The sequence below is a fragment of the Gymnogyps californianus genome, chromosome 11 (assembly GCF_018139145.2).
Source record: "Gymnogyps californianus isolate 813 chromosome 11, ASM1813914v2, whole genome shotgun sequence".
NCBI classification, from domain to species: Eukaryota; Metazoa; Chordata; class Aves; order Accipitriformes; family Cathartidae; genus Gymnogyps; species Gymnogyps californianus.
In genome coordinates, this window is record NC_059481.1 from 12,168,205 (window position 1) to 12,185,785 (window position 17,581).

At 39.0% G+C, this 17,581-nt stretch overlaps 1 protein-coding gene across 2 annotated transcripts; it reads left to right on the top strand.

Annotated features, from left to right (window-relative positions):
* Positions 1 to 5,923: 5,923 nt before the first annotated feature.
* Positions 5,924 to 17,342, top strand: DUT (deoxyuridine triphosphatase). 2 transcript variants are annotated; one of them, XM_050903421.1, is made up of 7 exons: positions 5,924 to 6,060; positions 6,609 to 6,771; positions 8,312 to 8,403; positions 9,514 to 9,558; positions 15,426 to 15,500; positions 16,467 to 16,537; positions 16,986 to 17,342. In XM_050903421.1, exons 1-7 carry the CDS (start codon positions 6,054 to 6,056, stop codon positions 17,040 to 17,042), a joined length of 510 nt encoding a protein of 169 aa, XP_050759378.1. In that variant the 5' UTR covers positions 5,924 to 6,053; the 3' UTR covers positions 17,043 to 17,342. The 2 variants fall into 2 exon arrangements, with proteins under 2 accessions (XP_050759378.1, XP_050759377.1); XM_050903420.1 differs by lacking the exon at positions 5,924 to 6,060 and adding an exon at positions 6,181 to 6,239.
* Positions 17,343 to 17,581: the final 239 nt, after the last annotated feature.

Genomic DNA, 17,581 nt, shown 5'->3' on the forward strand with positions numbered 1-17,581 from the left:
GAAAACATCAGTGCCTAGAATATCCCTTGCTTGATTTCAATACCTACATTTTTAATGGCAGTGATTTATTAAAGACACACTTATCTAATACAGATCTAAAACTTCACTAATTGACAGAAATTTTTTCAAAAATCTAAAGCAACACAGTGAAGAATTAGACAAAAAAAAAAAAAGTAAATGTCCCTGCTGGTGTTACACTCCAGTACAGGCAAAAGAAGGAAAAATCTATCTATCTATCTCACATGAGACAGCAAATATTTTGAACACACAAAAAAGAAATTCCACTAATTTTATAAAGTATTGAAAATGCTTTTGCTATTTATCCTAGAAAGCCAAAATTAACCGCTACAATACAAAATGCATAAAATCTATAAATAAATACTTCTTTCAAATTGTACTGTAATAGTTGCTAATAGACACACAGGAGGATTACAATGAAATGCACCAACTTGGGAAAGAGAAAAAAAACCTGTACAGTATCCCTCAGGTCAAAGTCATAAACTGATATAATGCAAGCAGAATACCTGTGATGCTGTTTAATTATAATATTGCCAAATTAAGACCTACGCCTATAGCAGATACTTTTACCTAAATTGTTCTGCTAATTTATATTAATTCTAATGCTTCTAATTAACTGACAAACAAAAAAGTTACATATATAAAAATCTGGACTCTATATGACAAGACTTGATAATGAATTTTCAAGCTCTGACATGGAATGGAATGTATGATTGCAATAATTAAATGTGGTAAGTAAATTTCACAAAGAAATTAGTGAAATACTAAATATTCTGACAATTTTTGCTATGAATGTTAGGGTTAATATAATCTGACATGATACTTTGGGATAATACGTACAGTGATTTATGTGATTAGAAAACAACAAAAACTCCATTAGCTGAGTTGAATGTCTCATTTTTTGATTTATATAAAATATTTCTCTTATTTTTAGACTTTCTAAATAATATTCATTATACACTAACTTAAAATAAAGGAAATCCATTAAGTTGTGTAATTTTTCTGTTTTCTGTTCTGCAACATTATAGTACTTATAATTTCAGCTATCAATAAAAGTAGCTTCTCTTTTTAATGGGGAAAGCTATATCCTATGTGTAAGCATTATTTAAATTAAAGACCGTAGCTAATTTAATTACTGTAGTTCTGCAACTCCTTTGCAGAGATCAACTGAAATCTAAGCCCCAGGAAAGCCAGGGGACCCTGAATTTCACTAAATGTTTATTTTAAAGCAGGACTCAGCTTCCATCTTTGCTTGAATTATTAGAATTTAACTTGCGGAGGATCTAGCACTCCATCTCAAAAAATGACAAATATTTGATATTCATATTTTTCCAAGTTCAACAGCAGCAACTGAGAACATGGTAATGTAGCCCAAGAATCCACCTTTTATTTTCTCCGTCTATTAAAGGCAGGATATGAAATACTGGTATTTTCTCATAATGTTCTTCCTTCGCTCCTTCTTACACATTTACAACCACGTTGAAGGATCATTTTGCAGTTTAACTGCATGACACAGATATACGAGTTTCCTAGATATACTAGGCTTCCTGCACAGCTCTGAGCAAGCCAAACCTCATATTCTGCACCTGCAAAACAGGGAGATTCTTCTCATCCTTCGCAGAGAAGTCAGCAATGATACAGGAGCTTGTTACATGCTGTCAGGCCCTTCCACCTTTGTAGAATTGCAATGGCCATCATCCTTTCCACCTCACTTCAGACACCAAACAGGTACAATCTGTAAGTGGTACCCAGACAGTCAATGCAAAGAAAAAGAGCTTTTAGGGAGCCTCCACTTAGGCCTTCTGTAAGTGTGTTTCTTACCACAATCTGTGGAAGGACCTGGGGGAATTACACACCTGCATTAAGCCCTTCCATTATGTACACGAGTGGGGATTGTTTCCTAAATATTCCCCAGTACTGTAATTCTCAATCTACAGGGAACATCGACCCAACCTGATTCAGGGGACCTAAGCAGATCCCAAAAGAGAAGGAGTACAATATGAACCAGCAATGGCACTTTCAATACTATTCACACTTCCGTCTCACAAACACATCGCTGTGGGCATTGCAACAATAAATCCCAAGAGGTACGTTTCTAAATGAACAGCAATCAAAAACTAAGTACTAACATACACATTTCTGTAAAACTCCTTGCTTAGACTACAGTGATTAATTAGAAGATGTAGCCACACAACAATGTTATGGGATCTATAACAAGCAGCACAAACTCTAGATGCAACAGTGCTTAACTACCTGAAAGTGTTATTTCCACAAATTCACAAGTAATTTCAACACAGCAGTTTCCTAGGAGCTTCTGTTTCTTGTTCCTCACCACGATTTCTGAAGTGTGTGCAAGACCAATTTGGAGAGCATACTAATTACGGACTATCTTAAATTGCAACTTCAATTGCAAAAGTTTGTTAGTCCACCTACCTCCTTTCCCACTCTGTAACAGACACTTCCTCTTTTATATAAATTATGCATAAAACAACTCCTGAATTTTAATCACCATGTTAGTAACTGAATTCTAATTACAGGTTTGACATCTCTAGAAAAAAATACGGCTCTAAAGCTGTCTAGCGCATTTTGACCTTGTATCACACTACCAACTCTGCAGGTTTATATAATCTAGGGTTGATTTGATCAGCCACAACAAAAGCAAGCATAGATAAGGTGACCAGGGACATCTAAGTGTGAAAATACCGTTGCTATGAAGCAAGAACAAAGAATATTTTGAGTCGTCTTCAAAAGTCTAGGCATCATGCACAGCTAAGCTTGTGCCTAAGGGCCTGTTAAAATGATCCACTACCGCTCCTCTCATCAGTGAATCTTACCTTTCCCTCCTAATGTTAGCAGAGCTCCAACAGGTATCACAGAAGGCGTTTCATCATAGTTCAGAGAATACATTTTCCTTAAATCTTTCTAAAACCACTGGCAAGTTGTCCATCTTGATCACGTACCCCAAGGGCATAATGCTTAGGAAAGCTAATCGGTGTCCTCACCCAGTGCTCCAGAACAGCATTCTTCCAATATACCTTTCACTAGATTTTCAGTCCCCAACAGAGATTAGTTTTGAGGGGGTTTGTTTGTTTGTTAATTTTATTTTTCAATCAGCAATCCAATAGTGCAAGTAGAAAAGCTTGCACTAACCAAAAAGGCATCACATTCTGAAGATAAACAGCTGCAACTGCTCAAGCCACATTGTACAGAGCATGCCACTATCATATTTCACACCCAAAGGAGTTCTCCACTTCATCATCATAATCACAAAGTACAAAGCTCCAGCCACTTAGCATAGTAAATTTCACCAGTCTTAAACCTCTGCAATTTTCATTACATCTTTGAAAAGTCCTACCAAAAGCCTTCCTGGCTAGGCAAAATATGACAGGCTACCCTTCATTCTTAGAAAACCTGGACAGTCCTCTTTTTCTACGATTCCATGTGGTATTGCAAGATGTTCTTTAAGGCAAAAGCAGTTCCAGCAACTGATTAGTGGTTCACAAGTAACAGACATGGCAACAGGTAACATGATTTACCACTGAAGTTGTAGATACGGGGCAAACAGCTACAGCGTTTTAGCTATTACTGACTGATTTAACTCCCCATACCTGTTTGTCACCTCCCCTCTGGCAGAGGTTCCTGACTTATCAGCAAAGCTGGGAGAACAGAATTTGAGTAACCCGCAGGCTCTTCACCTTGAAGTTCAGTGGTCTCCATCAGGTCATTTAACTGTCGTTGGACTTCAGTGAAGTGACTGAGGATCGCTCCAAGGTCCTGCTCTCTCTCCCCTGCTACCTGATTGTAACTTTTGTCAGAGGAACAATAAACCCTTGAAGTGCTGCAGCTGTTTGTCAAATGAGTGACTCAGCCCCCAAGTTACAGATGAGGAAAATCAAGGCTTTGCAACAGTGCAGTTCAGAATACATCAGACCACTGTTTAAACATTCATTCTGGTACCTGGCTGGCACAGCCCCTTGCCAGGTACGTAGACCATCGAGGCTGCGCGGCCAGCACTACTGAGGGAACATCTCGCACTGGCCTTGACTCTGCTAGGAAAAATGGAAAACGTAGCTGTACCAGTGCAACAACAAACAAATATAGCAAGTTTTATCCCATATTCTCCACAAATAACAAGAGCAATAACCCACAGTCACACCACTACTGGAATTTCATCAGAAAAAATTCAGTTTCAAACAAAATAAAACACTAAGGTTGTTCTGGAACAGAGTAAAAAGCAATGGCAAAATTCCACAGCCCCCACACCACACAGCAAAACACACGATCAAAAATAGAGCTTCATGATAAATAAACACCCTCACAGCAGCCTTTTAAATTACAAACCTTAATCACTGAGAGAGAGACAGCTGTTCTAAGTGAGACTGGGGTGGGGAATCTCTCTTTCAAAGCCACAGTTTTCTTCTAATAAAAATGCTCATTCTAACACCAAAACTTCAGTGGGAAGAATTTTATGGATTATTACCCCTGAAAGAAGCTCTATGTTTCTGTGTACAACAAAGCAGCCTTCACTCCTACTCTCAATCTAGGTAAAAGGCAGATAATTTCAATTTATCTCTCTATTTTTTTTCAAAGTCAGGAGGAAATACCCAAGGGAGAGCAGCACTAATCAGCAATCAAGAATGCAGGAATGTTGACCAGCTGACTATTTATCTACAGAGCAAACAGCACATTCCCAGGACCAAGGCAAACTTGCCCAGACTTCAAGCATTTATTTTTTTTTCCCTTGTAAAGATCTGGGCAAAGAAGTGCCACTCGGCTGAGATCTTTCTCCTCGATAATATGTTTGGATGAGTCCTCCTATCTATTATTCATGGACTTTCAGGCTATCTTTGACACAGTTTAGAACCCAGCCTGCCTCACCAAGCCAGGCCATTCATAAAATTAGTCCTTTTCTACACTATAACGCAGGATGCAGTTGCAAACTCTAGAAAGTTCTGCTTGTATAAATAACAATTTATAATTAGATATTCATTTGATACAACTTAAAATCTTATAAACTTCAATTTGTGGATGGCTTATGTCAGAAGTCATAAAGTATTCTAAGTAGCTTTTTCACATAGGTCTATGATACATACACATTCTCATTCAAACAGTGCATACTATTAAGATGGAAAGTGCTGGACAGCAATAAAAGAAATCCCAAATTAGGGCATTCTTCAAAATATTTTTCACAATCGGACTGCAATGTGTAGCAATGGTTTCACTGCCATCTGGCTGTATTTAAAAAATGTAACATAGCAAGGAGACAATCACATACACTTTGATCTTTAAAAAAAAAGTCACAAAGAACAGTTGTTTGACAAAATTTAGACCAGCAAACAGAGCTCCAACTCTGTAGCTATTTTACAAAGAGAAAAATACGTCCATCAGGGTGCTCAAGGGCAAGTTTTGCAACCATTAATGCAATGGGTACTCGTCAGCCCACAGCACAGAGAACTATGGGGGAATTTAGGGAAGTCCTTCATAGACCAGATGGCAAAAGAGGGCAGTGAATATCAAAATCAAAGGTGGTGAAATGAACGTATTCTGCTCTGAGACAGAAGAACAAGACAGCCAGAGCACCGATAGGTTTTTCTATCTACAGCCTCGACAAGGAGGGGAAGCAGCTGTTTTCCTTTCATAACGCAAACGCTTCTGTCATTGCCTGGCACTTTCTGAAGGAGGATACAGGCTACTTGCAGAAAGACAGAAGGCAGCACCGCCGGTACGCTACACGTATTAACGGCCACGCCTGCTTGTGCGACCTGGAAGCGGGGCGGAGGGGCGGCCCTCTGAGGGAGCTGCAACAGCCCAGGCCCCCGCTGCGAGGCGGCTCGGCGCTTCTGCCCCGATTCCCCAGCGCGGCACGCTGACAGGGCCCGCGCTCCGCCCGCCGCCGGCCGTGCAGCCGCAATCGCGTCCCCCGGCAACGCTGAGCGCCCCGCGGGGCCCGGCCGCCGCTCCACGGCACAGCCACCGCCGTGTCCCGCGGAGGCCCGCGACACCGGGCCGCTGGCGGAGGGGCTGCGCCGCGCCGCATGACAGGTAGACCCCGGGTAGGGGGAGAAGGGGACGCCGCCGCCCTCTGCCTGCGCCCCAGGAGCCTGTTACCACCGGACAGCGGCGGGGAGCGCCGGGCTGCCTGACGGCGGCACGCTCCCCAGACGGCGACGGCGTTATGCTGACCCGGCACCTCGGGCGGCTCCTGCAGCCCCGCGGGCGCAGTAAGGGGGCGGCGGGGGGATTGGGGGGGAAGCATACGCTGCCCAGCCGCGCTGCGGCCCTGCTCTGCCGCGGGCCGCCCGGCCGCCACCAAGAGGGGCTACGGAGAGCCACAACCGGCGCGTCCCGCCCGATGCCATGGGGCGGGAACCCGCGCCCCTCAGGGCGGGTCCGGGGAGTTGGGCGCTGAGGAGGAACCGGGCGAGGCCATTCTCACCGGCGAGGGGTGGCGAGGGTGCACCGCGCAGAGAGCGGCCGGGGATGGAACGATTTCCCCCTCTGTTTCCGCCTTTAGTGGGCCGTGCCGGTTTTCGCGGGCTTTTCGCTCTCCCCTCACATCGGGTCTCTCTCGCCTTCCCGTCCCCGCTCAGCGATGCCTTCCTCCGAGGCCATCCTGCAGCCATCCCCCAGCAAGAGGCAGAAGGGCTCGGTGCCCGGGGAGCCCACCGCACGGCTCCGCTTCACTAAGCTGTCCGAGAACGCCTCCACCCCTTCCAGAGGCTCTGCTCGGGCTGCGGGCTACGATCTATACAGGTGAGGGTACCCCACCCAGGGGAGCAGCCCACCCCACGCCCCAGCCCAGCCCGTTTCCTCTCAGGGAGAGGTGCTGCCGCCCCGCTCGGCGAGCCCCTCGGCTCGGGGCTCGGGTGGCTGAGAGGGCCCTCGTGAGGCAGGTCCTCTTGCTGAGCAGAGCCCCTTGGAGAGGCTCGCCGGCCCTGCAGAAGAGGAGGCCAGAGCTGGCCTGTTCGTTAGCTCCCTTGCTCCTCCATCCCTCTTCCTTCATTTGCAGACAACTGTGGTCCAGTCATGCTGCAGCACCGATTTCATCAGGTAGAGATGCAGCCGTTGGCCAGAAGTCAGGCTTGACACATCAGCCTGAGTTGCTGTTGGCACTAGCATTGACTAGGTGCTTCCCTATTGAAAGAAAAAAATGGTAGTGCATGTGGGCCCTCCTTGCCAGTGCTTATGCTTTTTTGCTTTCCTCGTCGTTGTTGGGTGCTGCCTGCCAAAGGAAGTTGTGGCAGTTTGATAATGCTCCTTGCTGGAAACCATGTGGGTTGCTGTACAAACTTGGGTTTTGGTTTGCTTGAACTGATAATAACCATTGTTCACAGGTTTTCACTGTGTTCAGGAATATCTGCAGCTAGGCTTGTGATTGTTGGCATAGTGCTTCTGTGAACAAATACAATCACTAGTTATATCAACTCCACTGTGACCTCCTCTACCTTCCCTTTTTTAGTATTACTTAGAATAATCAGCCTGTCTTTTTCTTCCTTTGCCTATCTGACTTTCTTCTGGAAGCTTTGCTTCACCACACTTGACACTTTTCCTTTGCATTCCTTTTGTCTTACCAGGTTTGGTTTTGTTCTTGTTCCAGTGGTGCACTGTACACCTGGAAAAAGTCCGTTTCACAAAAAAACCTTTCAGGGCTTCCCAGTGTTTAAAAATCAGTTCTTCATCAAGGCCAAGATATGCTTGCCTTAAACAAGTAGAACTGTCTCACTGTGGTATTGTTACCACTGCCTTTCATTAAGCCTCCAGTTGGATAGCTTCAGAAAGTTCTTAAAATCTCTCTAGTTTGCAGTTCCCAACAGAATCATGTGAATCGTGAACTTCTGACCTGCTCAGAAAAAACCCATTGTTGCCTAAAATTTAACTTAATAGATTATTATTTTTGATTACAGCTAGTTCATCTGCTGTAGAAAGCTTAATCAGGAGTGCATTATCCTTAAAGTTTCTGCTTTTGCACAACCCCATTCACGTAATGGTTAATTTAAAGTTAAACTTGCATTTTTTGTCTATCTTACCAGTTAAAAAACATATAAAACTAGCAATCTTAAGACTATGCTGTTCAAATGACACTACTGAAATCTTAAGCTAGCACTATCAAAATGGGAGTATCTTATGGTTTAGGATCTGCATTAGATTTTGCAAATCTGTAAATATTTCTTGTATAAATTCCATGGTATAAATTCCCAGCAAGAATAATTCTATGTAATTTTGTACCTTAAGTTACAGAGAAGAAAATTTTCAAAATATTCTATATAAACTAGTGTTTCTTTCTTTAATGTAGCGCCTATGACTGTGTGATACCACCCATGGAAAAGGCCGTAGTGAAAACAGACATTCAAATTGCACTTCCTTCTGGATGCTATGGCCGAGTAGGTAAGTAAACGGGCTATAAAAAGGCTGCAGAGTCATTGTAGAACAGGTTTAACACCATCTTCACATTTAGATTCTTCCTCAAGCTTTCAGAACTAGTCTACACAAAAGAAGAGGTGTCACGTGGCTGTGTGATTCATTAAGCCTTGTAATAGACATTTCTTGTCATATACCTTTGAGGTTTGGTGTATGTCAAATGACAAAACAATGATTAGCGAAAATTTTCATAATCTACATAATCTGCTACTGCATAGGCTATGCAATAGTTCATTATTTCTCTGCAGTTTCAGAATTCGAATCACAAAGACCAATAGGTAATGGACATACAGAAAATACACCCCTGAATTTTTAAAAATTAACCCTGAAGTAAGAGTGTTAGTATAGCAGAATTTGACTACTTTTTGTGACAGAATACTTGAGAGAACCTCTACAAGATATTTTGTTATGTTTTGTGCATTCTTTTTCTGAATTCTGTATAAATTCTTAAAGTAAAAAAAAAGCAATAGCCACTCCAGTGGAAGAGTGCGATCAGAATTTGCCATGTCCTTTCATCTAAAAGGAGAATGCATGTGCATTTCTCTTATCCCAGACAAAGAAAATTTTGAAGAGAGTAACATTTTAGCACCTCATCAAAGTAGGCTAAGGTAAGTAAAAAAAACACATGCACATCACTTATCTGGGTATAATATTTCTTAGTGATAGCTAAATACCAAATACTGTTTTCCATCATAACTTGAATGGATTGACCTAATAGTCTTTTGAGATTATTCCAAACCAGTGGTAGCTGCCAAAAATAAAACAAGATTAGATAGTCGTCGTCTGCTCCAGCTGCCTTCCTTGGAGAAACCTGCTCTGCAATTGGTGGTCTGAACAGAGATATGCTTATATCACTTAAAGATTGCAGTTTTATTGTAGCCTGTAGCAGCTGTTATTTTGTTTAATATATACATTAGCACTTAGAGTAATTCCTGTAAAGTCATGTTTATTTTAGAAAGACTGTGGGAACAGTTCTTGCTGCCATTACTCTGTGCAAACACACTAACCTGTAAATATTGTGTAAGAGTTTTAAAAGAAATAAATTATTATACTTACAAAAAATTTCTTGTTTTCTAGCACCACGTTCTGGTTTAGCTACAAAACACTTCATAGATGTTGGTGGTAAGATTTTTGTTCTTTTTACTAAGACTTTGTAAATCTTGATTGCAGAAGTGCCTTAATTTCACACTGTAATATGTGTAAATAAATAATGCTAGCTTCATTGGTAGTCTGGCAAAAGGAGATAACTGGGTAATACCTCAGACAGCCAGTGCATCATAATTATTTTAAAACCTGCTGAATTATAAAAATATTACTGATTTTTTAAAATAATAACTGTATCATACTTTTGTAGGCAGTGCCTGGCATAGAAGTTATTTTTTGGTTTAGGCTTTAAAGATGACTTTTTACATTCTGCTTTCTCCATTTTGACTAAACATCTATGTGTGGTTCTTTTCAGTGTAGTGTAAGATCTGAGTGAATTAAATCAATAACATACAGATATTCTTTTACACAGAGAATATATAGTAATGATATAGCAAAAGGATATATAGTAATGATAAAGGAATAGAAAGCACTGGAATACACCATTACTGTGGGCAGAATTGATTATTAGGATGAAAAGAGCTTTAGTTTACTCTTACTGATGAAAATGTAACAAATTATGTAAAGCAAATGAAATTTAAACTAGTAACTTTGTACGTTAATTTACTTAAAAATGGAAAGTCTTTTGGAACAGAAATAAAACTAAAATCTCACTTTCTACAAGTCTTTAGTGTTTCAGGTTTTTTTGTTCAGTACTGGCAACAGATTTGTTTTGAACAACAGGGTGTTTTTCTAAAATATTTTGAGCTTTTCTTTAATCTTGATTAGAAATTCACAGATATGTCTTCAAAAACAATTATTATAGGCATATCTGTAATCAGAAGCCTTCATGAAAGCCTCTCTATTGTTTTGCCATATCCCTGTAACTGCAACATGAAGTAAATGATGTTGAAAGTTCAGTTCCGGTTTTGCAGCGGGGCTGATCATAGCACAGGCAGATTCCTTAAGTATTGTATTATAAAATGGCATCTACATTGCACAGAATGTCTCACCGCTAAGATTATTGTGGAGTTATTCTGAGCATAGCTGTAACCACAGCAATTTAACTAGCACTAAATATGTATTACATTGTTCTAATTGTACAAGAATACAGTTCTAAGTTGAATAAAATGTTTTCTGCCTCCTAAAACCCTAAGCAATTTGTTTTTCTGGCAATAGATTGTAGTAAAAGAACCCAAAACTACATTTCTCATGTAATGACATAAAGAAGATGCATCTAATGGGTATCTTCGAAAGTGCTGGGTGGCGAGAGCACATTTTTTGCAAGCACATTATAACTTGAGTCATAATGGAAGCTGATAAGAAAAGTGTGCTCAAAAGTTGAGGCCTTTTCCTCTTTGATAGGTTTTTGGGGTTTTGGGGGGGGTTTTGGTTGGTTTGTTGTTTGGGTTGGTGTTCCCCCCCCCCCCCCAGTGCTAAATGAGAGACTACTTAGAACAGTGGTACTCATCCTTTACTTGCTTATAGGCTTGGCTCTAGAGGTGAGGAAGGGTGACTCAAGGCATCCTTCTCTTTCTGATGCCAAGCCAGCCAAAAAGCAAAGCAATTCCTAGTATAAATTTAGAGCCGCTGCAGAACTAATTTATTCTGTCTGCTTTATGGCATATCAAAGTCTGGCTGTACCTGTGATACAGTTCTGATACCAGAGGTTAAAGGGGAGCATCTGTGCCAGCTTTGTGTCATTCAGGCTTTGTCTTAAAGAAGAATTGATTCTTGCACGTCTGTTGCGCTAAGGTTTTTTAAGTGTTGCTGGCTAACATACAAAAGAGCACTAAGATGGAATTCAGAGATTCTCTACACCCTTATGACTCTCTGTAGTATATATGGTCTACTATAGTGTGGTTCTTTAAAGTGACACTTCTAAAACAATTTTTTTGTTTATATGAAAAAATACATATGCTCTGTAACAGTCTTTTCAATCTGAAAGTTAAACTAGGAAATACCAGAAGGCAACCAGAAGTGGTTAGCAGGATGACCTATGTTCAGATTTTAAAAGAGCTGACAGTTGACAAACCATGAGTAAAAACTATTATTGACAGTTAGTAGAGGACTTCTTAGTAAAAAAACAAAACCAAACCAAAACAATTGTTACATAATTTTAACTTGTCCTGCAGAAGTACTTTTGTCACAATGAGGGCATTATCCATTGAAGTAAAAATACATTGCCAGAAGTCCTAAGGGTCAGGGAGAAAAATTGGAATCATGCAAGAATATGTTCGGAATTCACACCTGCTAGGTGTGGATGCTTTCCCAACAAGTGACACATCAGACTTATGACAGAGTAAGACTGAATGTCAGACTGCCAATTCCAATGCATGATTTTTCCAAAAATGACTTAGATGATTTCCACCCAATACACATAATTTAGAAAAATGCCTTAGTCCCCAGCAATATATGTAATTATTGCAACTTGCTGTTCCAGAATAACAGAATGCCAAGGTTGTTAACATGTTTTGCCACTACGCCCAGTTACATAGAGTGAGTTTGTGACCCTATACAGAAGGAAAACTGATCAGGTCTTCCTGGGTCATATTTTCCCGTATCTTCCAAGGATCATATATTCTTTGATACAAATAGTGTAGTTTGAACTCAAAATCCACATGGTGGTTAAACTCAGTAAGACTATGTCAGTGGAGGTATAATACATCGAAAGAGAGAATGATTGGTAGGGAATTCATTTAACAAAATCTTTACCCAGCTGTGCCTTTAAGGGAATTTGAAATTATCATGGCTTTGACTGTGTTTTCAGTCACTCAGCACAGCATTAGACTAATCGTTTTGGCCACAAAACATACTTTTAAATGTTATTTTCTTAATACATAACTTCAACTCTAATTGCAAGTTGTTTGTATCGGGTATGCTTTTAAGGAAGAAGCCTGCTCTTCCTCTCTGCATCCTCTGGAAAGCTTTCATCCTCAGAAGTGTGCAGGAAGTGCAGTTCTTGCCTGCTAGAAAATACATCTGATACAATCTGTAGAACCATTACAAGGTGTTTACTTTATAGCTAAGCTTAGAAAATCAGAGTGTTTTAGTGAGAGGTTTTTTTCCCTTCTAGTGAATAATACGAGTGACTTAAATTTTCAGTGTTGCTGACTTCAGTTCAGCCAAAGAAATATTCATCAGTCTTTTCCATCTTTAGTTATCAGACAGTTTTCAAATCCTAGAGAGCCAGTCTCTAGCAGTAGTCAAATAGGTGGTCAAAAGAATTCGGTATCTGTTCATAGAAGTATCTGTTTAGATGACAGCCTTTTCAACAAATACTTGTAAAATAAATTTTAGCATCTATACATAAAGCTGATGTTGTGCCAATGCCATTGTTTAAAGGTCAGGGAAGTCATCTGACTAGGTTCATTGTAAATCAGTGTAGATCCATTATAACACTCCTTTTCAGAAAAAAAAAAAGTTTGGGGTTTAAAAAGGGGTAGAAGTACTAACGTACTGTTAAGCTCCAGTTACTCCAATACAAGCTAAGTTTTAGATACTTTTTTTTTCTCTCCCAGAAAATAGCAGCAATGTCTGATAGATCAAAAAGCTTCATTAGCAGTTAAGCACTAACCAGTACATCAAGTACAATTTTTGTCATTATATGGAAATAAACTTGCTTTCTGTCAAGAGACATGAAGGCAGAAAAGTTAATTTAGAATGACTTTAAGTAGCTCCAGTTGTTCTGTTCTATAAATTTTCTTCAGATAATTCCAGAAAAAACGTGACACGCAAGAGTTTTCTTGCATGTATAAGTCTAACCATACTACTATAATTGGTACATTTTATACATATAAAAGCATAATCTCCATTTAAATAGAATGAGTAATCTGTAGTAATCAGTTTTCAGTATTGTGTTATATCAGAGCAGAATACTGTATTATAACAGAAATAAAACTAGCCCTCGTTGTGTTAAATTAGCAAATTCCATTATCTATCTCTAATGCATAGCAATATCTATCCCAGCATATGGTCTAGAAAAATGTTGTCTTAGCTGTACAGAAACACTTGAGAATGGTTTGTCAAATTAAGGGTTTATCCAAAGAGCTAATGATCTTTTTACATGCATTTATGAGCGTATGTACATAATTTTATGTGCCAAATATGAATTTTGGCTTTCAGCTTTCCAGCTGATTGACTCATGTGAACAAATACACCAAATTAATGGGCAACTGACTGCAGAACTTGAGTGATGCTTAAAATTATTTGTGCTGCTATTACAAGTTTGTTGAATCTCTCTTTGTAATGCATCTATGTTGTATAAAACAAAGCAACTTATTTGTGTAGCACTCTAGCTAATGCTTTGTGTCACCCCTGGTTTAGCAATTATGTAAGGGCTCTAGATTATCTGATATTTTAAAAAGGAGGAAGGAATAGTACTTTACTAGAAGAAGGCAAAGTTTTCATGTTATTGTTTTATAGTTCAGCCTTTTTTGCTTATACACTTGACACATGTGCATAGGATTTGATTTTTACTATTTTAAGTATTGTATTGCAACATTGAACTGTGGTAGAAATTGTTCAAGAAAGCTCTGTAATCACCAATAAGTGATGTACTGTGATTCTTAATTTAACTGATGCGTAGTTGACTTTCTGAAAGCTAGTCTAACCTAAACCAAATAAACAGCACAAGACCTGTGCATGTAGCTTCGGTATGTCAAGCTCTCTGAATCAACTGAATGCTACATTCAAGAAATTTTTAAATAATGTTTTGGATTCTGGAAAACGTTCATGCGCAGTAACCCCTATGGTTTTTGACAGTGCTCTGTAATTAGGGTTCCTTTAAGCAATTGCATGCAGTTAAATACCAGTGAGTTAACTTGAGAACTACGTGTTTTTCTGAATTTTCAGAACTCAAGGGATACTCCCAGTGTTACTAGCACCTTAATTAGGAAGCTGTTCAGAAATGTGATTGGATTAACCCATAACATTACGAGGGAAAGACAGCTGTATAAATACCTTTTTCACACTAGAACTAGTGCAGGGATTGTACAGTAACTATGGACCATGTGCGCTCCAGTATTTTCGCACAGCTGAAGAAACTAAAACAAAACCCCTCAGTTTTCTATTCTTAAGTATGTTGTAGTTCAACATTAAAACTTCAAGGTATAGTCATACTACAATTTCCTCTGGTGTTTATAATCTCTAAAGGTGGTACTTTGTATGTATGAGCCTGGGAATGTCTTGGAATGACATGTAATTCTGGTATTTGAATTATTTCTGCAAGTAGACTTCAAAATACATACTTTGGTCCACAAGGAAGCCCAAACTCCAGTTTTTCTACTGGAAATATGCTTCCTGTATCTGAGAGACAAACCCCAAAGAAGCAGAATATGATTATTTTAGTGTGTATTGGTAGATAATCTCCTGAACTGTGTAGTTAATACAGTTATATAAAATATAAGAGCAAGCTTGTTTTACAGTATTTACACTTGAATGTAGCTGAAAGACAATCAATTCCTTAAAGCTTTTAGTTCTGTTGCCCTGCCTGAGATACAGGATTTGGATCTGTGCAGATCCATAGCTCTCAAATAAAATGTTAGAGTTAAGAACAGATTTCTGCTTGACACTCAAAGAGCTGAAGTTAGCAGAACAAATGGAGCCTGAATTTGGCCCAGCTGTCTTGATTTCAGGTAGGGTATTACGACTAAAATTAGTAGTACAGTGGTAAAACACTTCTTGATATGTGATGGTGTTTTTCAGTTCTTTTTGCAAGATTGATTAGCATTTTTAGATATTTCAGTATTTTCATATGTATTGTTTAATTGTGCATGAGTAGTATAAAGGATGTCAATATGAGATATTGCAATCATCTACTAATCTAAACCTTATCTAATCTACTTATGTAATATACTGACAACATTTATTAACTGGATATCCCTCTTAATTCTTTCTTATGACAGCTGGTGTTATTGATGAGGATTACAGGGGAAACGTTGGTGTGGTACTCTTCAACTTTGGCAAGGAGACTTTTGAAGGTAAGTGTTAAGCTTGGCAGAGCCTGTTTTCAGCCATCTGACTGGAAACTAGGAACTAATTTTTCTTTAAAAGTCTATGAAGAGTTAAAATTTGCCGAGAACACTTTTCTTCTTACAATTAACAAAAACATGGAAACTTAACAATGTCCTGTCAAGGAAACACGAAAAGATTTCACTCCTAGCAAATTAGGCAGCATGCAAAAAAAACCAAAACCCAAACACAAAACACACCACCATCACAAAACCAAACCAAACAAACAAAACCTACTTAGCTAAGCTTTAGAGTCATGAGCTGTACTAGAGCGCAACTTTGTATTGAGTTTCTTTGTTGCTCCGCAAAAAAAAAAAAAGACTTAGCTGAGCAATATTTGAGATAAAAACTTCTCCAGGATCCTGGGAAACACGAGTAATAAAGATACGATTTTCCCTTAATCATGCTGTCTCTCTGTAAACAGTCAGTTTTAAGCCTCAGGGCCCAGTTACAATATTGCCAGTGTTTTTGTGGCCTTTTCTGCCACTTCACAGCACAAGCTTCTCATGGAACTCCTGTGAACCAGATTGGGTACTAATCAGAAATTTTGTCTTCCTTTTATCAGTTTGGGTTTTTTCCCCCAGAGAAATCAGTTCCTGGGTCTAGTTCACAAAAAGAGCCCCATTATACATACAGCTGTCTCTCCATCTCTGCAGTATTATGCATAATGACACTTAAGATGCCACAGTATGGCAGCAGGAATGAGGGGAGATGCCTTGAGCTGGTACTGCTGTTGACACTTCACCTTAAAAGGACTAAGCACAAGTTTATCTTAGCCTGTATTTTTCTGGGACTATTAACATCTGCTTAACTAAGTTTCAGATAAGTCTTTACACTTTAGTACATTCTGATACTCTTGAAAGGGGATTGTCTAAACTTTGTATTGATAGTTCACTTTCTTTGAAGGAACTAATAATATTTTAACTTCATTGCAGTTAAAAAAGGGGATAGGATTGCCCAGCTCATCTGTGAACGCATTTGCTATCCGGAGCTAGAAGAAGTTCAAGTAAGTTGCCAAAAGAAAATATTTCTGCTATTTTCAATAATTAATAGTTTAAGATAGTTGTATATAAGCTGAAATTTATGGTATAGATAAATACTTTGCTTTAAAACTAGTTTCACTGTTAAAACTGCATAGTAGCGTTGCTACCTGAATAAAAATCTTGATGCTTTTCATGCATTTACATGGATTTTTTTTTTTTTGGTAGTTTTCAGAGTTAACAGGCACTTGAGAAGCAGTTCAGTATATACTAGAAACAGTTGTCTCACAATGTGGGATTTGTTTAAACTTGTACAAAAGGTATTCTAAAATGTCTCTTAATCTTTTAGTTTAGTTTCTCAAGTATAGCTATTGTTACGAGTAAATGTTCCTCTATGATAGACAATATCTGTTGTATAGAAACAAAAGGCAAGTTAAGACACTAAACCAACTTATCGTAATTGATGTCTTTCAGGCTCTAGATGATACAGAACGTGGCGAAGGTGGCTTTGGTTCTACTGGAAAAAACTGAAAATTATTTGAATATGCTTTCTATTTTTTTTTGTTATGCTATTTCTAAATTTTCATTTGAATCAGAAGTGGGATTTTGGAGTACATTAAAAAATTTCAAGTTTCGTTCAGACTTCTCTCTATCTGTCCTCCTGTCTATTTTTACAGGCAGTGAATTCATCTGCATTATGGGGAAATGTGCATGACTGACTTGATTGATTAGTTGATAGATTGTTTTTTCTTTCTAGATGTTCGGTCCTCAGTAATAAGAACTCATTGTTTATGTGCTGATTATACTCTAATAAATTAAAAAATAACTTAATGATTTGATTTATTTTACTCACCTAAACTAAAATGGCTGATTGTTCCCTTGCCAGTTTGTGTTAACCTTCTGAAAGCTATCTTCCATGTAGCTCAGTAGTTCATGATAAGAGCCTATTTCATACAGAATTGGTAATAATATAGGTATCTATATGACTTCCCACTCTGACTTCTAAATCAGAATAAGGCAAAGATATTTAATATTGCATCTTCTACAACCTGTCAAAATACTTGTGTTTC